Source organism: Podarcis liolepis (assembly GCF_965112155.1).
Source record: "Podarcis liolepis genome assembly, chromosome: 3".
In the NCBI taxonomy this organism is placed as follows: Eukaryota; Metazoa; Chordata; class Lepidosauria; order Squamata; family Lacertidae; genus Podarcis; species Podarcis liolepis.
The window spans coordinates 40,925,062-40,949,329 of NC_139557.1; the positions used below are offsets into that span (position 1 = coordinate 40,925,062).

The window sequence follows — 24,268 nt, forward strand, 5'->3', positions numbered from 1 at the left end:
AGGACTGCAGCCTAAATCTCTGCCAGTCTAGGCAAAATGCTCTCACTCGCTGTCATCTGGGGAGCAAGCAGAGCTGTGGATTGGACATCAGAAAATCTGGGATACAGAATGGGTTTTCAGGAGGCACCTAATTTCCTCTGAAATAAGCCTCATTTCCAGTTAGGCTTCCAGTTTTCATTAGCTGCCACCTCAGCTTTTCTCTTAATTTAGCATGCCAGAGGGGCCCTGAGACTTTAAGCATCTGGTTCATCTTGGCAAGCCTCCCTCTTGCTTGTCATGTCAAGTTACATTTAAAGTTTAATTTAGCAAATCAGTCACAAACGCTTAACAACTTTGCTTTAATTAGGGTTCTATTGACACCATTTTTGGCTGATAATCTGAAGGCTGATCGCTCTTGGCAAGTATTGTGAAAGAGGGAGGTGGGGAAGTAATAAAACTCCGTACTTCTGTGTTGCTCGCAAGCTGTGGTTTTCTTTTATGGGTTTCTGTTTCCATCTTCTCGTTGAGAAACAAGTTCATGCAAATTTAAAGGGGGAGAAACATGCTAAAAATAAATGGCTTATTAATATGAGAAGCAGGGGAGGGAGAAATTAAAATAACATGAATGTCTCCAAGAATAAATACAGCAGAGAGCATCTTCTGTCTCCCCCCTTTTTTAAAATAGAAAGGACTGTTAGCCACATGATAGACTGCACATCTCCCATTTATTTGGATTTCTCTTCCAAGGTTGCATTTATTGATTTGTTGTACAAGAGTTCTTAGCTAACCCTTCACCATGAGGGCAGGTTACATCATAATATAGGCTTATAAAAACAGATAAAACAGTTGATAAAATGAAACCATCCTAGCCAGGACAGAATAATATAAATTTAGCAGAAGAGGCGACTCTCACAAAACAAACAAACAAACAAAAACAAATTTCAGGCAATAAATCAATAGCTAATAGCACACCCAGTAAGAAATTTCACTGTCTCTAAAATAAAATATTAAACTTCGGTACACAAATATCCAGCATATGTGCATTTGTGTACTCCTGGATGCATTATATCCATGCACACGTTATAATTAGAGTCCAGTCTATACAAGAACTGGAAGTTTTAAATCTCGTTCAGGAGGCTAGACAACCAGATTACCTTATACCTTTGCTCATGTCATCCCTGCTCAACCTCACTCCCCTTCAAACAGTCCAGTGAGTCTGTCTTCATGGGAAAGGTTTTGAGTCGAGTGGGTATTTTCCAGCTCTTGCCTGCTTGCCATTTCCAAATTGTTACACCCTTGCTATGCTTGAGTAACTCTGCTATTCTATTGATCCTTTTGGACTTCCTGACACCTTTGATAGTATTGAAGATTTGGTGTATGTGGTGATGTGATGTGACTCACTTGGGATCTGACTTTGAGCAGTTGATCTGATTTTGAGCAATTCTACTAGTACAGACAGACACTCTCGCCATTCCCTTCTGTAAAATGTGACCGAGGCTTCCTGGGATATGTTGGTCCTTGGGTGATGTTCAGCCAGTCACTGTGTCTCAGAATAAATGTGCAACGCTTGCAAAGTTTTAATGATCCCCGCCCCAGAGCATTGTGAGAGTGACAGCTGTGTCCTTTTAACTTAATTGGTGACATGTTTTTGCATGCTCGTTTCTCTAGGCATGGTGTCTGTTTTGGATTTGATGCAAGGTGGCTTCCCATCCCGAGCCTCATTCCATGAGCTATATAACATGTACAAAAAGTACATGCCTGCAAAGCTGTCTCGTTTGGATCCTAGACTCTTCTGCAAGGTATTAACGTCTAGAATGCTAAATACACTTCTTTTGTATTTTTTATCATAGAGAATTGATATTCATTGAAATCTTTGTCCTCTCAAAGGATTTATTCATCAAAGTGTTTTTCTCCTCTCCCAGGCACTTTTCAAAGCCCTTGGATTAAATGAAAATGATTATAAATTTGGATTAACCAAAGTGTTTTTTAGACCTGGCAAGGTAAGTGTTATTGTTATCCAAGGAGAGTTGATGAATGTGAACATTTTCTACTCATTCTTTCTGTAAAGTAATTGGTAACTAAGATACGTGAAAGCTGGGTTGTTTTTAAAAAATACAAAACAAAACCACAATTTAATTTTGTCTCTTCTGATGATGCAGATATTAGCAATGCCATTTCCATGTTTTATTTACTTATCTATTTAAAATACCTTGATCAAACTTCTCCATGTAATCAGATTGGCTTATAGCAGATTTAAAAACCTAAATCTCTGGAACACAAAAAGTCAAAAAATGAGAGCAATGGTTTAAAACCCCACAATGAGCAGTAAAGCCTTAGGCGCCAAAAGGTTTAGTAAACAAATAGGACTGACACCTTTTTCAAAAAGCCAGGGGAGATAACAAACTTTCTTAGAGAGATTATTATTATTATTATTATTATTATTGAGGCTACAGTTGCAAAAGCCCTCTTTCATTGCTCTCGCAGCTGTATCCTCATCTGCTGGCTCAGACTTGGGGCAAGGCAGTTTGCCAGACCATCAGATAGCCCAGTGTTTCCCAACCTTTTTTGGGCAAAGGCACACTTGTTTCATGAAAAAAATCTCGAGGCACACCACCATTACAGCCCCGTGACGTCAGCGCGCAGCGTCACGCCGGGAGGGACATGAATTGCTAGCAAATTACATAATCACCTCCTTGAGGGCTGGCTCATCTTCTCCGAAGGCAGAACCCCATTAATTAACAGCACAGACTCACACCATAGCCAAGACGAGGGGGAAAAACCTCAGTCATGCACAGTCATGCACATGTGGGGGCTAAATGAGGACGAAGACCGGGCAGAGAGCAGGGTTCAAATCACCCCACCTGGCCAGGACAATCCCTGGGTGCTCCCTTGGGCCACTCGCCTGACCCACCTCGCAGGGCTGTTGTTGCGAGGATAACACGGGGAGAACCACGCGCGCCCCCGGGAGCTCCTTGGAGGAGAAAGCGGGCGATGAATGCAATGCACGAAATATATGAGAGGCGACCAGGTTTTGCAGGTGAGGGGCCCCCGCCAGCCTCCGCTTCCAACACCCGGCGCAACGACGCCGAAGTTTCCCCCCGGGCTCGGCTCGGGGAGCAGCGCTGCTCCCCCCCGGCTCCCCTCCGCCCTCCCGGCTCTCTCTGCCGCCCACTGGGGACCCCCCTCACCTGCCAAGTCCGGAGCGCCGGTGGAAGTTGCATGCATGCATGCAGGGTGCCGCGTTGCCATTGCATTGCACTGCACTCCATGCAACGCCTGCACGCATGCATTGCCTTGCACGCCCGCCAAGGGGTCTCCCCGCGGTCCGATGCGTCCCCTCCGGCGCAGATGCAGCATTGCAAAAATAAAAAAACCCCGACGCAGCCCTACCGGGGGGGCAGCCTCCGCCTCCGCCGCTCTGCCTCCGCGGGGATCCCCGGGCTCCATCCTGCCGCCCGATCTCCGCGGGGGCGCAGGCAGGCTGCGCGGGGTCTGCGCGGAAGAGCCCCTGCCCGCCCGGCTGCCGCCGCTGCGCTCATTCCATGGCCGGGAGAAGAGCGCTTCAAACAAAACGCCCGGCCCGCCAGGCCACACTGGGAAACGTAGTTCGCGCACCCCGCGTGGGCGCGGAGCCCAAGGGCAAGGGGACTACGGATCCCGGCAGCCCCCGCGCCGGGGACGGAGGGGGAGAGGCCGGGTGCAGGGATGGAGGGACGGGTGGGCGAGCGAGTGAGTGAGTGGCAGCCGCCAAGCCTTGGCCGAGAGCCAGGAAGGGCCTCCCCGGAGGAGGAGGAGGAGGGAGGCGCAGAGAGGGAGGGAGGAAGGGAACCCCAGGGGTCATCTAGTGACAGTGCCCCAATCGAAAATTTGACTTAAAAAAAAAATCTTTCGAATTTTTTAATTTTTCCCGTGGCACACCAGGCAACATCTCGCGGCACACTAGTGTGCCGCGGAACAGTGGTTGGGAAACACTGAGATAGCCAGATCTATAGTGCATGTGAGTCATGCAAGGAAATCTATTTAGTTCTTTATTATTATTCATTCATTTATAACCCACAAGGTGGAATACAACCTATAGAAATAAAATAAACAAAAAAGACCCATTAAACAGCATTTAAAAACATCAATAAATACCGATTGATTAAAGAGGATGGGGGGGGAGAGTTATGTTGTAAAGGCCTGCCTGTACACACACACACAAGAAGTTTTCAGAAGATTTCTGAAGGGAGCAGTGGTTCCTATTGAACCTCTACTGGTGTCAAGTTTGACAGGGCGAGGCCTGCACACTAAATGCTCAGTCCCTGGGCTGAACCTCAAGGGAGTGAGGAACCACCAGAAGTGCTTCATCAGATGGTCTCAGTGATCAAGGTGGAGTCTAAGCAATCAGGCAGTCCTTAAAGGACCCTAGGCCCATTTTTATTTTTAACATCTGTCCATCCATCCATCCATCTATCCATCCATCACAGTCCGGCTTTAAATGTAAAAACCATCACCTTGAATAGAGCCCAGAAGGCCCCCCGCCCCCCATGGCCATGGCCTTCACTGCCATGGTTACAACATTCTGTTTGTGCTTCACCCCACCTGAGCCCCCTCAACATTCCAAAACAGCTGTCATGTAAATGATTTCCTCTTTGTGATGCTGGTGTCCACTTTCAGTTTGCAGAGTTTGATCAGATCATGAAGTCTGACCCAGATCACCTTGCTGAGTTGGTTAAACGAGTCAACCACTGGCTTATCTGCAGTCGTTGGAAGAAGGTCCAGTGGTGTTCTCTGTCGGTTATTAAATGTATGTATTCACGGGTCTCTTGGGGGGATGTCTGGAGGGGGGTATTTGTGAGTCAACATTGAAAGCTTCCTAAATGTGCAGACTCTTAAAGCACACTTACTTGGAAATACTAGAACCCTGGAGCATGCAATGAAATGGATCAGGGGTATGTTCAGAACAGCCATTCCACACAGTGCATTATTTATGGACTCTATTATTTATGGAATTCACTGCCACAAGATGCCCTGATGAGCACTAGCTTAGCTGTTGCTACTACTCAGGATGGTTATTTCAGAGGTAGGATGTTTTTCAGTACTTGTTGCTAGGGGGCAGCAACAGGAGAGGTCTGGTGCCTTTGTATCTTGCCTATGGACTTCCCAGAGGCATCTGGTTGGGGATCATGGGGAATGGGACAGAGTGGATGAGACAGATGAGATCCTGTAGGCGATCTTCTTATGCCCATATATTAAGTCAGAGGTAGGCAACCTAAGGCCCGGGGGCTGGATGCGGCCCAATCACCTTCTTAATCCGGTCCGCAGACGGTCCAGGAATCAGTGTGTTTTTTTCATGAGTAGAATGTGTGCTTTTATTTAAAATGCATCTCTGGGTTATTTGTGAGGCATAGGAATTTGTTCATTATTTTTTTCCAAAATATAGTCCGGCCCCCCACATGGTCTGAGGGACGGTGGGCCTGCCCACGGCTGAAAAAGGTTGCTGTCCCCTGTATTAAGTTGTGGAATTCCTTATCACAAGTTGCTGCGATGGCCTGTCAGTTTAGGCCAGGGGATGGGACACCTTTGACCCTCCAGGTATTGTTGGTCTGCAGCTTCCATCGTCCCTGACCATTGGTCATAGTGACTGGCTCTGATGGGTCCGACAGCATCTCAAGGGCCACAGGTTACCCATCCCTGGTTTAGAGGCCTTAAAAATGCTGCACACCTGGGTGAGAGGGGTCTTGAGAAATGCTCATAGATTAATAGATAGACTGAATGATCAAATTCCCAGAGGCACAGTGTGCTTCTAAATACCAGAAGCTGGTAGAAAAATAACAACAGGGGCTGCTAACTTTGTACTCTTAATTTGGGAGCTTACTGGAAACTGGTCACCCAATGCTCGGTTTTGAGGGTTTTTTAGTCAGATCCAGCAGGCCCCATGCATTATAATTTAAGTCTCCCACTCATGGGAGTGGGGCTCATAGCCAGGTAAATTTGTTCAGAAGCATGAGTACTGCTCACACAAGAATTGTTGCCGGCCACAGTTGCCTTAACCACAAGCGAGGAAAGGGAATGACGACATCTGTTAGTTCGAGCTTGGGGAACTGATGACCCTCCAGATGGTGATGGAGTGCAACTCATATCAGCTGCATCCAGCATGGTCAGTGGTTAGGGATGAAGGGTGTTAAATTCCAACAACATCTGTTAGGACACAGGTGCCCTGGTCCAGGGTTTGCTTTTAAATAACAAAACCCAAACAACATTGCGTGAAGTTTTTTGTCATCTGCTTGCCCTACCTTCCCAACTCCCATTTTATAGCATCATTATATATTGTTATTATTTCATTACATTTAAACCTCACCTTTCCTCCGAGTTCAAGGTGGCATACGTAGTTTTCTTCCTTCCCCTTTTATCCTCAAAACAAGAACCCTGTGAGGTAGGTTAGGCCGAGAGACTGCAATTGGCCCAAGATCATCCAGTCAGCCTCGTGTCTGAGCAGGGATCTGAGCCCTGGTCTCCAAGGCCCTAGTCCAACACTCTAACCACTACACCACGCTGGCTGTCTTGTACCGGGGTTATGCCCTACCTGCATATTTGTGATGGTCTTTCAATTTTCTCTTTGTATTTCACAGTGAAAAACAAAATAAAATACAGAGCCGGTGCCTGCATTAAAATACAAAAGACGATTCGTATGTGGCTGTGCAAGAGAAAGCATAAACCACGGTAAGAAGAAGCAATCCTATATATATGCTTGCACCCCACTCCTAAATACCATTGTACTGAATGACCCGTCCGGTTTTGTTGCTGGCAGAACCTGTACATCCCATCCAAGGCCTTGAGAGCCTGGGAAAGAGTTCTAAGGGATGTTAGGGGTGTTCCTTCTAGGATGCTCTACTGCTCATCTTAGGGCCCCTCTCTCTCTCTCTCTCTCTCTCTCTCTCTCTCTCTCTCTCTCTCTCACACACACACACACACACACAGCAATTAGCATTATGAAGGATGGGTGGTGGGTGGGCAAGACTTCAGTTCTATTGGTGCTGCCCTCCCTCATCTTGGGAAAGATTAAGTGCTCAGGGGAGCCTTCAAAACTACTTATTTATGTGATGTATTTGCAACATTTCTGAACTGCCCAGCTGCAAAAATAAAATACAGAATCTCTGGGCGGTTCACAAATAAGTTTCAGCTATGAAGTATAGAATTAGGAACCTAGAGAGAAAACCCTAAACACTTTAAAAACAGCACTGGAATAAAGCCAGGCGTGAAAAACAACTGTAACGCAACAAACTTTTTTAAAAAAATGTGTATCTTCCATCACAGTCCCTGTGTGCCATAAAACTTGCAATGCAAGACAGAATTCATAAGATTGGTGCAGTTGCTCTGCTTGTTACCCTGTCTGCAATTTTTCTTTTGAACTCCATGGCTTTGTCCAAGGGGAACCTGAGGGCACAGCATGGGACAGCGGTTCATAGCTAACATCCAGTGATACCTACTGTGTACTGCTCTGTGAACTTGGAATGAAGGGCAGCATATAAATTCAACAAATAGTTTGTGCAGTGGAAATCTGGATGCACAGACAGGGCTTCTGGTGTTTATGCTGCTCTCACACAACCCCCCAGAAATGTGCTCCTCACCAGGGTCCCCCAGAAGGGGAGAGGAAGGAGTATCCCCTGATATAAGTAGATGCCCCGTTGCTTGATGTTAGATCTCACTCTATGTTTGCTGTCTGCTTCTCAAAGGAGGGAGCCTTTTCTGAAATGTAGAGAAATGTTCCTTTCACAGCATTGATGGGCTAATAAAGGTCCGCACCTTGAAGAACAGGCTTGATAAATTCAATGAAGTAGTAAGTGCTCTGAAAGAGGGGAAAGCAGAAATGAGCAAGCAGGTCAAGGACCTTGAAACGTCTATCGATGCTTTGATGATCAAGATTAAGGTAAGATAACATATTGAGAGCAAGGTAAGAGAACATATTGAGAGCATATTATGTCCTGCAGATCTTCTGGTCTTAGGGATGAGGCCTTGGAAGGCATTTGATGGATTAAGAATCAAGTTCCTATTAAGAGTTAAGTTTAAAAATATGCAAGGCGCTTAGTGTTTCATGCTAAATCTTTAAAATTTGGCACCCTAATGATCCATGCAGCACACAGAAAAGATGAATTGTGTGATAGCTTTTTTAAAAAAGCATGTAAATATGCATATTTCTTCCTACTTTGTGTAATTCTGTGCCTCCCCCCCCCCTTGTTTCTACAAGCCTTTTTCTGGTTCTGCTCATTGTTAAAGGAGTGAGGAAACAGGATTTTCCTAGGACACGCTACTGAATATCTTATTCAGCAATCTCTCATCGTCTCTGAAATTCCAGCAGCCGTTGCCGTTTCTTTTTGAAGCACATTTTTTGCAGCCATGAAGGCTAGTGACTAATGGTTTGTTTTGCAGGCCACTGAAATGCCTAGGCAGCAGATCCAGAAGGAATATGATGGTCTTGTGAGAAGCTCAGAGCAGCTTCTGGGCTCACTGCAGAAAAAGAAGCAACAGGAAGAAGAGCAAGAAAGGCTGCGGCGCATCCAGGAGGAAATGGAAAGAGAACGGAAGAGGCGTGAGGAAGAGGAGCAACGTCGGAAGAAGGAAGAGAATGAAAGACGACTGTGAGTGTCCAATGCAATTGCCAGTTCTAGGGCCAAGGCCAACAGAAATACAGGCATGGACAACCATCCAAAGTGAACTTTCCGTCTTAGAAACTTATCCTACAGAGATCCAGGCTGGGGGAACCTTTTCAGCCATGTTCCCTCATGGGAAACTTGTTCAGGGGCTTCATGCCAGTGGTGTATGAAGCCAAAGGCAAAAGTGGTCAGAGGAACAGTAGGTGATATTCCAGACATGAAAAGCCAGAGGTTATTGCACATGCCCCCCGCCCTCTGCCCTCCAGAAAATGAAAGAGCTGACCAGACAAAATCACTCAATGGGGGTGGGCAGTGTGGCCTGGGGCAAGCCCAAGGGCCAGATAGATCCATCCTTGTTTTAACCATAGATAGAAGACTAAATCCCAAGGAAACTGTATTCTTAAGAGACTGTCTCTTGAGTGTCTCTCTCTCCCCCCCCCCCCCCGGAATACTCCTCTTGATGTAAACTTGTTTGCTTTCTTGTGGGAGAAAACAATGACGTAACGGTAAAGTGAGGGGAAGGGACAGAACAGTTCCTGAACATTCATTTTCTTTGAGTGTCAATTTTGTTTTTCTAGAAAGTATGAGATTGAAGCAAAGAGAAAACAGGAAGAGGAGGAGAGGAAAAAAAGGGAAGAAGAAGAAAGACGAATTCAGGTGGGACAGTTGCACTACTGGCACTTTCTTTGTCTCACAGTCATGCCCTCACTCCCCAAAGTTTCCACAACGGACTGAATGGAACCTGCTCAAATGTAATACTAAAGCAAGTGTTCTGAGTCACAATTTGTTGATTCTGGAGTGTGTGTGTGTGCATAGAACAATTAGGTGGTGGTGGCAAAAGGGCAGGTGAGATACAGGAAGTGGCCTCACAGAGTAACAGGTAAGACTTCCAACTTCCTTAAGGATATTGCTACAGGGAATAATTAAATGTTCATGTTAAAATAGGTAGTTGTAATGCAAGCCACCAAGCTAGATTTCAGACAGTCGTGAGCTTCAGCCCTTAGATTTGGTTCTGTGCTTTAAATCCACTACTAACATTAATATAATTTGGAGCACCAGAGGAGAGGGAGATTACGCTGCCTCAAAGAGAAAAGTACCTGCTAGGAGGAATGTGTCAGTTTTGAGCGTGGAGGTTTAATGAGAGGGCTATTGCTACTCACAGATATGACAGAATAATGAAACCATGATTTAAATGTCAGTTTTGTTAAAAAGATTCCTTACAAAGTAACACTCATTTGCGGAAGCTTTTGGCTGCTCTTTAGTGGAATCATAATGATAACGTATATTACTTGATAGCTGAGTTCTGCACTCTTTTGTTATATAGACCAGTTTTCTTTTTCATAATGTGACTTTGTATTAATCTCTTAAACTATGTTTAATTAAGAGAAGCAAAAGATCGCTGTTGATCTCATACCCATTATTTCAAGATAATCTTTGCCCGCTTTGTGTTTAAATAACTCCTGGCTGGGATGTATTTAAAGGATGTGTAGCATATATGAAGCTTTGCCGATCTGCCAGTTCTGGAAATTTTTTATAGAGTTGTGTACCTAAGCTCCATTTAAGAAAAGTCATCTACCGAAGGTACTTTACCTGTTTTGGGATCCTTTGTTCCCTGTTATAAACAAGGACACTACTTTTTCTGTATTTTTTACTGGTTCTGTAACTGACTAGGTTACTGGAAAGATGTCTAATTAAATAGTTCCATGCTTCTTGCAGTAGCTAATTCTCTAGTCTGTGTATAATCTCTGTCTACACATTTTAAGAGCTGAAGACAGAGAACCAGCTTTGTATCAGTGATCTAACAGCAGGATCTTTCTTACTTGCACCTGGTGCCCTGGGTTACGTTTATTTTATTTATTATTCATATTTTACCTTTCCTCCAAGGAGCTCATAGAGCAATGCCGTTATTGAGTAGCATTTAAATAATGCAAATAAACAAGGGATTATAGATACAACAAAAAAGGCACCCTTTGTGCATTTCCAGGCTGAAGCATGCATTGCAACCAAACTGAGGGCATAATCAATTGCTGCTATTCAATCCTCATTCTTTCCATTACCCTTTCCTGGTAATGGCGCTTGCACAGGACTGGTTGGTTGGTCAGTCAAGTATGCTGCTAACTGTGTGCCTTGGTCTTGATATACGTAAAGGGATGCCTTGTTCAGTTCAGTCTATGACCTTTCAGTGGATTTCCTTTCACTTGGCGATAGCAGCAGAGCAGCTGTTCCTTTCAGTGGGGCTTTTCCTTAGGCCACATTCAATCGGCTTTCCTTCTTGTGTCTGCTGCCACCGGGTAATCCAAAGTAGGGATCTGCATAGGGAAAGTCTCCATTGCAGAAATGAAGATTTACTCGATAATACCATAATCGGAAGGAGAACCGATGCCAGTCTGTGACGGTCATCCAGCCCACCGTTCTGGGAAGGCATTGCTGAATTAGGGAGCGTCAAGCGGACTGTTGAGAGTGTGTTGGTAGAGAGGTATTTTGGCACATGACAGCTGCTTGGGTCCTCAAGCTGTAGGAAACCTACACCATCAGTTACTCCACTTTCAGTAAGAGATGCATGGGTCATGTATTCTATGGAAGATTCTACTCATTTAAACTTTTTCAGGTAGGAAACGGTAGCATGGTCGCTATGTTTCATTCACAAGCGGCCAATAAAAAAAGAAAGACGTCATCGGAGTGAGTTTTTGATATTTCCCTGTAGAAGCAGCTCCCTAAACACACCATTCTGGAATAACGCAATGCAAAAGAACACAGAAAAGCCAGTAATTACAAGTGCTTTGAGAAATGCATTTTGCAGTCCTTTCTCTCATGAACTCATCCAAGCATTCTCAACTACATAGCATTATTATTGTTTTTAAAAAGATAATGGATAAAACTCTGCTATGTACAATTGCAGACAATTCTGCAGCTGTCTGGACCCATAATTTAGTCATGTAAACCACTTAAATGTCTTTTGCCTGAGAGGTATATAGAATTTCTTCTAAAATTTGTTGATTTTCTGTGAGCTGTATTGCTTTTTCCCAACTCTGAAGATTTCTATCATGAAATCTTGGATTCTAAATTAACATATGAAGGGCTTCCTATACTGAACTTATATTTCTTTTCTCATCTTGATCCACACTGTTTGCAAGCTCTCCGTGGGCTTACAGTAACCCATTTGAGTGCAGGTGTTTTAGGCTGTATTTTGTAAACTCAACAGTGTGTTTCACCTAAGTGATCATTTTTCTACAGAAGCAGGCTGTATGGACTTGGGAAATGTTTCCCCATGTAACTTAATTTTACGTCACTCTCCAGGCTGAAGTTGAGGCACAGCTGGCACAAGAACGCGAAGAAGCGAACCAGCAGCAGGCAGTTCTGGAACAAGAGCGCAGAGACCATGAGCTGGCCATGAGAATTGCCCAGAGTGAGTCTGAACTCATCAGTGATGAATCTCAGCTGGACCCCGGGTTGCGCAGGTATTGCACTTTGTTAGTTTTGCCCTTCAAAAAAGATACTGCCATTGAAAAGGTGTCTTTCTTAGATAGGAAGCTAACATTATTTCTTATTTTATTTACTGCATTTAAAACATTTGTATGCCACCTTTAAGGATGAGCACTTTCTCCAAGTAGTGCCCTTAAACACAATCTACAATGCAATTAGGGAAGTTGGTGGCACTGTGGTCTAAACCATTGAGCCTCTTGGGCTTGCCAATCAGAAGGTCAGCGGTTCGAATCCCCAAAACGGGGTGAGCTCCTGTTGCTCGGTCCCTGCTCCTGCCAACCTAGCAGTTCGAAAGCATGCCCCCCAAAAAGTGCAAGTAGATAAATAGGTACTGCTCCGGTGGGATGGTAAACGGCGTTTCCATGCGCTGCTCTGGTTTTGGTGTTCTGTTACTCCAGAAGCGGCTTAGTCCTGCTGGCCACATGACCCGGAAAAACTGTCTGCAGACAAACGCCGGCTCCCTCGGCCTGTAAAGCAAGATGAGTACCACAACCCCAGAGTTGTCTGCAACTGGACTTAATTGTCAGGGGTCCTTTGCCTTAACCTTTTACAATGCAATTAGCACCACAAATATTAATTAACCTGGGAAGCCCCTTCTGAATAACACACACACACACACACACACACACACACACACAGACGGGTTGAATTGAGCAGTAATAAAACAAACACCCAGCCCAAAACGAAAATGAGTGCATTTAAAAGATGATCTTCACTCCAGGAACCCATGTGCTTGCTTGTTTGTGCTAAACCATGGTTTAACTTGGCATTTCATACCATAATTTTAGTTTAAGCCAATTTAATAGCAGCATGCCATTTAAGTCCAGCATACGTTCTACTCTGTGTGGTTTGTAACCCAAAACCAAAGAATTTACCAGCTATCCTTTCGTTTCGGACACCTATCCTCCTAGTGCTGTATAAATGAGTAAGAAGGCTCCAGTCAAATTTACTTAGAACATATCCAAATATTAAACTTGCTTAGGTCTTCTGTCCTTCCTTTGCATCATATATATTCCTGTTGGGCAAAATCCTTCTGTTAATTCTCCCCACTAGGCTTAATAGGGTGCTATGGCTGGAGCATTGGCTCAGTACTGGGGAAGCCCAGGTTCAGATCCTAACTCTGTTTGGAAACCCACCAGTTGACCTTGGGGGGGGGGGGATTGGCTGTCTCACCATGATCTACCTCAGAGGATCATGGTGAGGATAAAATTGGATGGTGGAGAGACCAGATACACTCCCTTGAGCAATTTGGAGTAAGGGCTAGATAGAAAAACACTAAGTGAAAAAAACAACATTTTAAGCCACCCCTGAGAAGCGGGTGCTGGGCCTTCTGGATAATAACAGGCAGTCATTTGACCAAACAGGCTTTGTAATGTTGCAAATTAGTACAAAACTAACTTAGGAAAATGCCACACTAACCAAAATATCTTCTATTTGCAGACCCAATGGAACAAGATGTCAAATGACTGCGTATGACAATCTTTTTTTTTTATGGGGCATTCTGTAGAAATCTGTGGGCTTTAAAAAAATTTAATAGTTTTCCACAGTGTTAGCCACCTTGCTAATGAATGTTCTTTATTTCCATTTACCCCAGAATATTTATAATTTGAGCATGAGTCCTGTTTGAGTGTCAGTCTTTCAGACTGCTTATATACAGGTGCAGGGATGCGGGTGGCGCTGTGGGTTAAACCACAGAGCCTAGGACTTGCCGATCGGAAGGTCAGTGGTTCGAATCCCCATGATGGGGTGAGCTCCCGTTGCTCGGTCCCAGCTCCTGCCAACCTAGCAGTTCAAAAGCATGTCAAAGTGCAAGTAGATAAATAGGTACCGCTCCAGTGGGGAGGTAAACGGCGTTTCCGTGCGCTGCTCTGATTCGCCAGAAGCAGCTTAGTCATGCTGGCCACATGACCTGGAAGCTGTACGTCGGTTCCCTTGGCCAATAAAGCGAGGTGAGCGCCGCAAACCCAGAGTTGGTCATGACTGGACCTAATGGTCAGGGGTCCCTTTACCTTACCTATATACAGGTGCAATTGGTTGTAATTTAAATGTCACCTATGTAAGTGTGGTTGTTTGATTCAGTCAAAGTGTATATTTCTGATATCAGCTAAACAAAGATTAATTATTGTTTTACTAATAAAACTCTGGATCGGTTTAGTGCAGCATAATTTTTAGGATAGACATCTGTCTGCTGATCCAGTATTAGATGTTATAAAACCACCGGAATTACTATGCTAGCACTTTTAAGCATTATATTCCCTCTACCCTCATATATTCTTAATTTTTTTATAGGGAGCAAATGGCCACTGAAATGTCAGAAATTTTGTCTAGGTGGGTGAAACAGGTTGTCGGAAACAAATCAGTTCAATCTCCATATGAAATAATCATAATAAATCAAAATAAAGTACAATTCTATTCTATTTGAATTGCTTTGGGAAAATGAAGAAATAACTTCCAATCAAGATTCGTTCATTGCACCAATTTAGTACCAATTTGCACCCATCAGATTTCTTTTAAGAAATAATTTCATTGTTAGATTTATGAATTGCACAAAGAAGAATTAATTTTCATCAAAGTTCTTATCTAATATTATTGATGTAGATAAATTGAAGAGATTTCTTGCCGCTTTTAAAAAACTTGCATTTCATGCATTTCCATATTGAGAATTGCCGCAGTAACTGCCTCTTAGCATGTAGCTTCTGAAAAGCTATTAAATCTTGAAATCCTGACAGATCTATTTTAAAGAACAGCAGGATCAAAATCTTACCTTGTTGCCAAATAGTACTACCTAAACCAATTACAGACAGGTGGCATATATTCAATAATGTTCTTATTGTACTGTTGTATAGACAATGTTGGAATGCACTCCTCCTTTCTAGTAAAAAGAACTCCGTGTGTTATTGAGCTGCAAATTAAACGTTGTCCATTCTCACCTCCAGGCCAGATGCAGCTTTAACAGCATTTGGTGCCTGAAGTTAAGATGAAACATTAAAAAATAAAAAATAAAAGTAATGCTTTGACAAAATTAAATAAGCAAATGTTGGATGTTAAGCTCTTCGCATATGGCCATTTTGTAAATCAAACTGCGTTCTTATTGTCCCAATAATTGATTTGCCAGAACATCACATTTTTATTGTATATACTGGCCAAAAACCAAACAACAGTTTGACTAGTTTGTTTTGCATGGGAATAGAAAAAGAGGGTCCTGTGGATATGAACAGCTGCATGCCACATGGAAATGAATGTATGAAAGTAAAAAGAATTGCAGGCATTGGAATGATGATTGGGAACCAACTCCTTTAAGGTGGTTACTTTTGATGGTGGTGGTGGGGTGTGTGTGTGTGTGTGTGTATGTGTATGTGTGTACACACACACAGAGAGAGAGAGAGAGAGAGCGAAAGAGAGAGAGTGTGTGTTCAAAGAGGGGAGTTGGAGACAGAAAAAAACATTGGTTTAGCACAGGGGTCAGCAAACTTACCGTGCCTCGGGGAGGTGTCTCTCGTGCCGATCGCCCAGAGGGCGGGGGAGCGTGTGCCGATACGCGTGCTCACACGCTATTTCTGGCGCACTTCTGTGTCGGATGAGCACTGGAAATAGCTTGTGCACATGTGCATGGGCCTCCTCCTTCCCAGATGTGCACCAGAAATAACGCTTGCGCATGCAACTCCGACCCAGAAGTGGGCAGCCGTGCAGCACAGTGCCGGTAAGAGTGGGCAGTGGCAGCGGTTGCCGCGGGCTAGATAAACGAGTCCCTTGGGCCTTATCCGGCCCGCGGGCCTTTCTTTGGGGACCCCTGGTTTAGCACACGCTTTGGACTTGTCAGAAATAATTATTTGGGTCTCAATTCATTTGTATTCATACTTAACATTCCAACTGCCAAGATGGTATCCCTTTCCTTTAGTTTTACTTCATTGACAGTTACTTAGTTTCCCTTCGGTGCATTTGTATATTGGTGTGCTGAGTGCGTCTGTGGCAAGAGTGGGAACCTTCCGTTCTGTGGGCCTCTCCTTTGGCCTACAAGGGTGTTTTGACCAAACCAAGTCCACATGTCAGATGTGGGGCAGGTAAAGATTGTCATCTGTATCCAATTCCCCACCCCTAACTATCAACTTCTGAAAGCTCAGGCCAAAGGTAATAAACCTGTAATACACACATGAAGTTGGATTCCACCTCTCTTTTTTTTTTAAAAAAATGTCCAGGAATTCTGGAGACTGTTTGCACACTTCATGCAGGAGTTTCTGGCCACATGGATCTCTGTTTTCATATTAGGTGTTACAGAATCTGAGCCTCTGGAATAGAGTGCTTGCCTTTAGCAAGTTTATGTATGAATGACATGCTTGCTCATGTGACAAATGAGGTTGCAATGTCAAAACGAATGACTTAAATGAGCATGTGTATCTGACAGATTATCCATTACATTGGGCTGTTTCACAAGTTGCACAGCAGTAAACCCTGGTTTGTCCGAAAGGGCGCAATGGGAATGGAGACACTACCAAACACATCTTACTGACAGTTATGAATCACAGGTTTGTTGTGTCCACATAACCGTGATCTTAGCAGAACCATCAAAGAAAAGCTAAGCTACTCAATTGGATTACCATTCTTAAAGATTACTTGTTTAACCAGAGATCTTTTGGCCTAGTTCTGTTGATCTAAACTATCTGAGGGATACTTAGGCCTACGGGTGGTGCAGCTAAATAAAGAAAATCCTCAGGATTTGTCACATTAATTGTTCAAGAGGCTTAGTCATTATATTGAGGAAATTAGATTTAACAACCACTGTTTTTGTGTCTAACAGGAAGTGTGCCAGCAGTTTAAAACATAACCTTTACATTTCATTGTGCCGTTACAATGCACGATTTTATGCACTTGCATTTTGTGTATATATAGTTATAAGGGCAATGAGAGTCTCTAAAATGTATTTGAGTTTCAGGCTGTTTAAATAGCGAATGGGGAATTAATTTGTCATTTAAGATATACTTTTATGGCATGCACTAATGTAATGGCTGCAATAAAAGGCTATTGATTTCTCAGCTGTGCAAAAGGCCACTCGCCACGTTTGAGATTGTGTTAAACAGTAAGGAACAGAGCACATTTTTAATATTTTAATAATAAAAATTGAGTTCTTGTTCGTAAGGATAGTTGGATCAATATGACTGGCGTTCTTGAGTTCTCTTGATAATAAACTTGCAGAATCTTGTCTAGTCCTAACAGCATTTTAACTTTTTTTTTTAAAGCTGCACTTTAATATCACATTAGACACTGCTTGTAACATAATAAGGCACTCTTCACTAAATTCTCAGACGCTCATAGACATATTTTTAAGGGTAATGGATCTAAGTGGCACAAAACAGTAAAAATTGATACTGAAGATTTAAGGAGAATTGAACCAGTTTTACCCAGAACCTTATTTATTTATTTTAAAGCATTCCTAAACATATTAATGTTTAAGATCTCTAAGCAGTACACAAAAATCTATAACTGAAAACAGAATAATAACTGCAGTAATAAAAGCACACCTGTCCTTTATAGGGCATCCTCCCTGAACCTTGGGTTTTCAGATGTTGTTAGAACTACAGGACCCTTCATTCCCACCCCTAAAATGGTTAGGGATGATGGGAATCTTATCTCCGCAGTACCTAGAGCCTCAGCGTTGAGGCCATTATAGCAGCTACTACAGAATGAGTTTAGAGAGAAATGTGGGAGTGAAGCAAGACTGTTGGCTAGTTTTCTTTTCACTCAAAGAATGACCATGTTAGAGAACTGTATACTTCTGTGTTATGCAGCAAGAGTGTTTGCTGTGCGGCCATTTGGCTCCGTGATGGTTTTGTCTGCCATCTTCAATTTTCTGATGGTCTTCTTAAGCAGCTCTTGTTATAACATAGAACACTGTCCCTGAGTCATATGTAGTTCAAGAGCAATGGAGCAATGAGGCAGTTCAGGCGAACTGTTGCTGCTACTACTCCCTCTCCCAACAGAAAACAGTTCCTGAGAAAAGCTTGGGAGGGGAAGACCATAGAAGTTGGTGGAAACATTGCCAGCAGGAGCTGCTTCTGCTTTAGCAATGGCACCTCAAAGTTAGGAGCACACAGGGAATATAGGCAGGGTTGAAAAGGTGAATATCAAGAATTAGTAGGCTGAGTAGGAGAGGGGAAAGTAGGATGAAAAGGAAAGCTTGAAAGGGTGTGTGTGAAATCCCAGGTCTGAGGTGAGAGATAAGGCACTGTAGGCTTCTGTAGGGCAGAGAGGAGATTTATTAGCAATAGAATAGGCTGCTTGGTTTTGAGGAATGATGTGTGTGCACACATGTGTCCTGTGGGCCAAGGGTGTGGCTATTTCATGTGCTGCTGCTCTGAAGCTTGAAGGATATTTAGCTATTCTTGGTAGACAGACAATTGTCCAGGTATTCAAGAGGTAAACATGCTTCCTTTGGTTGGTTGTTTTCCTGTTTGTGGCCGCTTCTTGCAGATCCTTTCTCCTTGTTTAGAAGCTTTTAGAATTCTCAAAGATGATGTTTAACTTTGGATGGATTTTTATATAGAACGACAGGATGGAAAATGAAATAAATGACCAGAAAGGAGAATAGAGATCCTCAGTCTCTGTATTGATCAATATGTCTGTTTGACAAAGCTATGAAGCCATGCAAAGACTGCCTCTCCCCATATAAACCTACCTGGATCCTTCGATCATAATCTGAGGCCTTTCTTTGTGTGCCTCCTTGAGAAGTCCAGAGGGTGGCAACATGAGAACAGGCCTTTTCTGTGGTGGCTCCCTGTTGTGGAATGATCTCCCCAGGGAGGCTCACCTGGCCCCTTCATTACATAGCCTTAGGTGCCAAGCAAAAATGTTTCTCTTCAACCAGCTGATTAACATTCTATGGCTTTTTACATGTGTTTGTGAGATAGAGAGTTACTGGTTTGTTTTCGTTTATTATGTATTTTGTATTCTCATTTTGTATTTTTCTGATGCAAAGCACCTCGGCATACAAATTTAATTAATAATAGTAATGCAAGAGATCTGACTCTTTGAATTATAGGTACACCCTGTCAAATGTGAAGGGTGATGTACGTGTGTACAGTATTTGGCATATGCCTCCTCCTCCTCATTATTAATCACTTTGTAACAGCTGTATGGGATGCGGGTGGGGCTGTGGGTTAAACCACAGAGCCTAGAGCTTGCCGATCAGAAGGTCGACGGTTCGAATCCCTGCGACGGGGCGAGCTCCCATTGCTCGGTCCCTGCTCCAACGTAGCAGTTTGAAAGCACATCAAAGTGCAAGTAGATAAATAGGTACCGCTCCGGCGGGAAGGTAAACGGCGTTTCCGTGTGCTGCTCTGGTTCACCAGAAGCGGCATAGTCATGCTGGCCACATGACCCGGAAGCTGTACGCCAGCTCCCTCAGCCAATAAAGTGAGATGAGCGCCGCAACCCCAGAGTCAGCCACAACTGGCCCTAATGGTCAGGGGTCTCTTTACCTTTATCTTTAACAGCTGTATTCGGAACCGCTTCACACTTCTTAAAAGCAACACATGCCCAATTATGCTTGCTTTGTCGCTGTACATATGTAGTTTGTACACAGGCAAGCATGCCTGACTATGGACAGTAACAGAAAATGGGAGTCAAATGAGAATCGATCACTATTCCTGCAAAAGGAAGCACATCAAACACTATTCAAGTTAAAGAGCTTTGCTATGTCCTTGGTCTTGTCATGAAAGTATTCCAAGAGGGGCAAATGGTGGCGGCATCTTGTCAAAGAATAAGAGAAAGACAACTTGGAATGCTTTTCACTTCTTAAGAAGTACAGAAAAAGTTTCCCTCTGATTAAAAAAACCTTCCCTCCAAAGTGCTGGGGGCATTGCCAGTGCTTTATTTCTAGAGATAGATGTGGCAGAACTCACCACGAACGCCTCCTTCGTTCTCTTATAATGGCAATGGCATCCACTGAGCTGGAAAAAGAAAGCCCTGTGCGTTACCAATTGGTGCAGTTGTCCTTTTGTTTGCCTTATAGCTGTATGGTTCCCTATTTTTATGATGTTCTTGTCTCCTGTTTTCCTGACCTCACCTCCTTGTTGTTGTGAATCTTGCAATAACTTCTTAATGAAAATGTTTCAGGGGACCCACAGTGCAAGCCACCAAAGCTGCAGCTGGCACTAAGAAACATGACCTTAGCAAGTGGAAGTATGCCGAGCTACGTGATACCATCAATACCTCTTGTGGTAAGTGGCTGCCCATTTGGGGGAGAAGAAGCCTGTTGGCTAGTAGGAACACTTTCGCTTATTTTTTCCTGGTAAAACTCTTAAGCAACTGTGTGAACAATTAGGTCTGCGGTAGAAATCTAATAATAGTGGATAGTTGTTTCTTGCTGTGTGTGTTTCAGGCATTTCCCGGTCAACACTTGGTGTGAGGCACTCTGTCTCCTGCATATCAAAGTGGAAAGGGTTCTTAACTGCATGTCACAGATGGCTTGGGGGGGTCAGATAATTCCATGCCCTCCAACATTTCTCTGATGAAAAGAGGGACATCCTAACAAAAAGCGGGACACCCTGGGATCAAATCAGAAACCAGGACGGCTTCTGTAAATCCGGAACTGTCCCTGGAAAATAGGGATACTTGGAGGGTCTGCTCTCACCCTTCCTAATGCCACTGGCAATGTTGTGTTGAAGCAGAGACCAAATAATCCCCGCCCCCATAATGAGGGAGAAATAATTGGGAGAAATTCAGGTATTATCAGTCTGAGTTCAAAGAACCAGGAATAGAAGGATTAAGAGATTCAACTGTGTACACACAAGAGTTTGTGTAATGTGCATAATAGTGGTATCTATAGCGGTTATCAAAAACCTGTTGCAGAAGCAGAACATCTTTGAATTTTTGTTTCCCTTTCATTGTACCACAGTTGAGTGCAAGATGTAAAACAGCCCTTCCTTGGGCGGAAGATTCTTTCTGCATGCAGAAGGTTAACTTTAGATCTGATAAAATGTGAGATTTTAAAGCTTGAATACTTTTTTGAAACACTGTTTGCGGTGGGTTTCTTTTCGTTTTGTTTTTATGTCGTTTTTCTGCTGTCACGTATTTAAAAATGCCTAAACCGTGAAAAAGAAAGAAAAAGAAAAAAAGTTATTCCCCAATTTTCTCTCTCTCTCTTCCACAGCTTGATAAGTTTACACTGTGAGAAGCAATGTTATAACTTGCTCCAAAATAATTTTGGTTGTTTGGCTCTGTCAACACAATTCATAAGCATATTTGTTTATTGCTTTTCCTCACTTATTCCACCCCTGCTGTGTTTTGTCTGAGACAGATATTGAACTGCTGGCAGCTTGCAGAGAAGAGTTTCACAGGCGGCTAAAGGTTTACCATGCTTGGAAGTCCAAGAATAAGAAGCGCAATACAGAAACAGAACAGCGTGCACCCAAATCAGTGACCGACTATGGTGAGGATAAATCCTTTTTCCCCCTTAAAAATGCTGGGAGAGAGAGCTAAGGAGATAGGGAGTACCTGAATGAGGTTCCTGGAAAAGTTAATAGTTACCTTAGAATAAAGTAAGAACTTTAATTGCCCTTCAGAATATTTTAAAAGGTAGCTTAAGGTAAAGGTAAAGGGACCCTTGACCATTAGGTCCAGTCGTGACTGACTCTGGGGTTGCGGCGCTCATCTCGCTTTATTGGCCGAGGGAGCCGGTGTACAGCTTCCGGGTCATGTGGCCAGCATGACTAAGCCGTAGTCATCATGTGATAAGTGTGCCTCTGTGAACTGCTCCTTTGTTTTGTTCAGAGAATGATTTCTGAGTAGAACAGCATCTGTGTCTATATTGGCACGGATGGTTCAAGTTACTTCCCTCTATCTCACAGTGCTAAAAGCTTGAGTCTTCCTCTTCCCCTCTGCTGCATGCCCCCAAAATCTGCTCTGGTGGTTCCCTTTACCCTCTGAAGCATTGGGTGTAGCCCACAGTGTAGTGTGTCAGTTTTTGGACAAAAGGGTCTTACAGAAGGGACTGGACCAGATTTATTGGCTTCTGAGAAGTAGATGTATGGGAACGGGACTCTCTTGCTAGCACACCTGAATGGGAAAAGCCTGAGTGAGCCTGAGTCTCTAGGTTACTGGAGTGGGGTACCCGCCAATATTATTACAGGATAGCTAGACAGTTGAGTGATTACCAGAATCTGTTTCTTGCATTTTTGGGTACCTTTTCCTGTTACTTTGGGTTGCATTGTACACGTCATAGTTATGGTATACTGTTTGCTTTGACATTCCCTGTGTCTTGAATTGGTTGGGCTCCAGTCCGCTCTACCTGCAAACGAGATATGAAACAAGCTAAGGCCCTCTGCTGTTCCCCTTTTAACCAGGAAGGGAGAATCGTGTATTGTCCATATTAGCTATTTCTCAGGGATAGGGTGGTGGGGATGTGTGCTGCCACACACCCGGCCTCCAAGCAGCCATGTTGTGCCCACCAAAAATGGGAAGGTAAAGGCAGTGGGGAGATGGACACAGTGCAGTCATAGATATGGAGCCAAAACAGGGATGCCCACCACTATGCCTGCACTGGCATCCTGATGGTTTTGCCCGCTCTCCCTCCTGGTGAGCACAACAATCCAGCTGCCAGCAGCCCCTCTTTCCAGTTTTGTTGCCATCCCATTCAGTGGTTACACGTGGCTAATGGCACGTTCCATTGAACTGCTGAAAGAGTGCCTTTTCAGATTGCTCGGATCAAAAAGTTTTATGGTTTCTTCAGTGTCCAATGTTTGTTTGCAGATTTTGCACCATTTTTGACCAACTCAAGTAAGTGAGGGAATTGGTTTATTTCAGCTAACTTTGCACATAGGAAAAACATAGGCTCCGATTTACTAACCCTAACGAAATACTGTGTTTTGCTACATTTGTGTCACATCATACTTGGCCTGGTAATTATTTTGCCATCTAAAAGTACTCTGGGAGCTGCAGGAAAAAGATAGCAGCCCATGACGATATTCATGTTACCATAGGAATATTGTTCTTAATTATAAAAAGGAAAGATGATAAATTCATATGATGCGGCATTTCTGCAGCTTGTGCCTGTCAGAGACATCTTTTTCTGTTGTAGCAAAACACTCAAACTGTTGTTAATCAACTAACCTTAGAATAAAAATTAACATCTACGGTGCTGGTTTTAGGAGGAGGAAATTAATCTCTCTTTTCCAAAGGGCTTTGTTTACTCTGCAGAATATCCTTGGTCTGAGTACAGGAGGATGAGGAAAAAGACCTGTCTAGCTGCCTTTGAGGGCCAATAAAATGCTCTTAATTCTCAGCCCTCTTTATGGCTCACCATTATGCACATTCGTGAAAGCCACAGCCTCCATTTACTTCAAAGTATATTGAGGAGACTTACAGAAATAGATGCATTACTTTGCATGTCAGTTAATTTAAATGAAAATAAACAGGCTCAATAATTCTCCCAGAAAAATACACACTGACTAATTTACATGAATGTTTGCCGTGATGCCAATGGATAAATTGGACATAATATTTATGGTTTAAAGCCTAATTATAGCAAAAGGGTCTTTTTACTCATTTCTATACTGGGAATATTTCTACACTGGGATAAGCAATGGCTATTTCTGGATTTATTAACACCACATGTATGAATGAGGGCAAGATACACTTACTTTCTGTTCCTAGTTGCCAATCAATCAATCAGATGTGACAGCAGCTCATCATTTTTTATTCAGCCAGGCAGAGTCCATAACCAGATTCACTACTTAAAGTTGGTTGGCTAACAGAGGAATTCAATGTTAATTATTTTAATACTGAATTACTGAAATGTCTTTTTCTGTTTAGTTGCCCACAACAGTTGAATTCTTAGCATCTTTAAAAAGAAATATTATTATTTATTAAATTTGCACACCATCTAGAGATCTCAGGGTGGTTCACAACATAAACAGTTGTTGAGAAGAGTTCTTTCTTAGGTGAACTTGAACAGTATGCATTGAATTTCAGTGGCAATGTGGGAAGTTGGAATCAAGTTGAGGCTACTTCTGAGCCTGGTTTCAGTTAACATTATCTGCAGCAGGTTTTAGTGCAGACGAAGGGACCAGTTTCTACTACAGGATCAGATTTATGTAATGCTATTGTGAATTCATGATTAATTATATTACTGGTATTTTTGCCAAGTTCAAGTCTCTCAAAGTTCAGGAAATGGCCCTCCC

The 24,268-nt window shown here is 43.3% G+C and overlaps 1 protein-coding gene and 1 long non-coding RNA gene across 7 annotated transcripts in view; one reads left to right on the forward strand and one right to left on the reverse strand.

Moving 5' to 3' along the window:
* Positions 1–24,268, forward strand: part of MYO6 (myosin VI) — a 108,147-nt gene that overhangs the window by 76,211 nt on the left and 7,668 nt on the right. The window contains exons 21-33 of one of the 6 annotated variants that reach the window (XR_014524663.1): positions 1,648–1,778; positions 1,902–1,979; positions 4,636–4,765; positions 6,591–6,681; positions 7,738–7,888; positions 8,389–8,597; positions 9,191–9,269; positions 11,910–12,070; positions 13,536–13,752; positions 14,120–14,423; positions 20,205–20,308; positions 21,388–21,519; positions 22,839–22,865. Coding sequence is in view for 4 of the 6 variants with exons in the window: in XM_083497424.1 (XP_083353550.1) it covers positions 1,648–1,778; positions 1,902–1,979; positions 4,636–4,765; positions 6,591–6,681; positions 7,738–7,888; positions 8,389–8,597; positions 9,191–9,269; positions 11,910–12,070; positions 13,536–13,565; positions 14,385–14,423; positions 20,205–20,308; positions 21,388–21,519; positions 22,839–22,865 (1,362 nt within the window). In the remaining 2 variants the exon portion in view is untranslated. Of the gene's footprint in view, positions 1–1,647; positions 1,779–1,901; positions 1,980–4,635; positions 5,215–5,475; positions 6,000–6,590; positions 6,682–7,737; positions 7,889–8,388; positions 8,598–9,190; positions 9,270–11,909; positions 12,071–13,535; positions 13,753–14,119; positions 14,424–20,204; positions 20,309–21,387; positions 21,520–22,838; positions 22,866–24,268 lie in introns of those variants that run through there. The other 5 variants (XM_083497424.1, XM_083497425.1, XM_083497426.1 and 2 more) reach the window with 5 other exon arrangements.
* On the reverse strand, positions 320–4,569 carry LOC310704240. The gene is made up of 3 exons (XR_014524670.1): positions 4,473–4,569; positions 2,189–2,248; positions 320–495 (listed from the first exon to the last, which is right to left on the reverse strand). It is a non-coding gene; the product is annotated as an uncharacterized lncRNA (long non-coding RNA).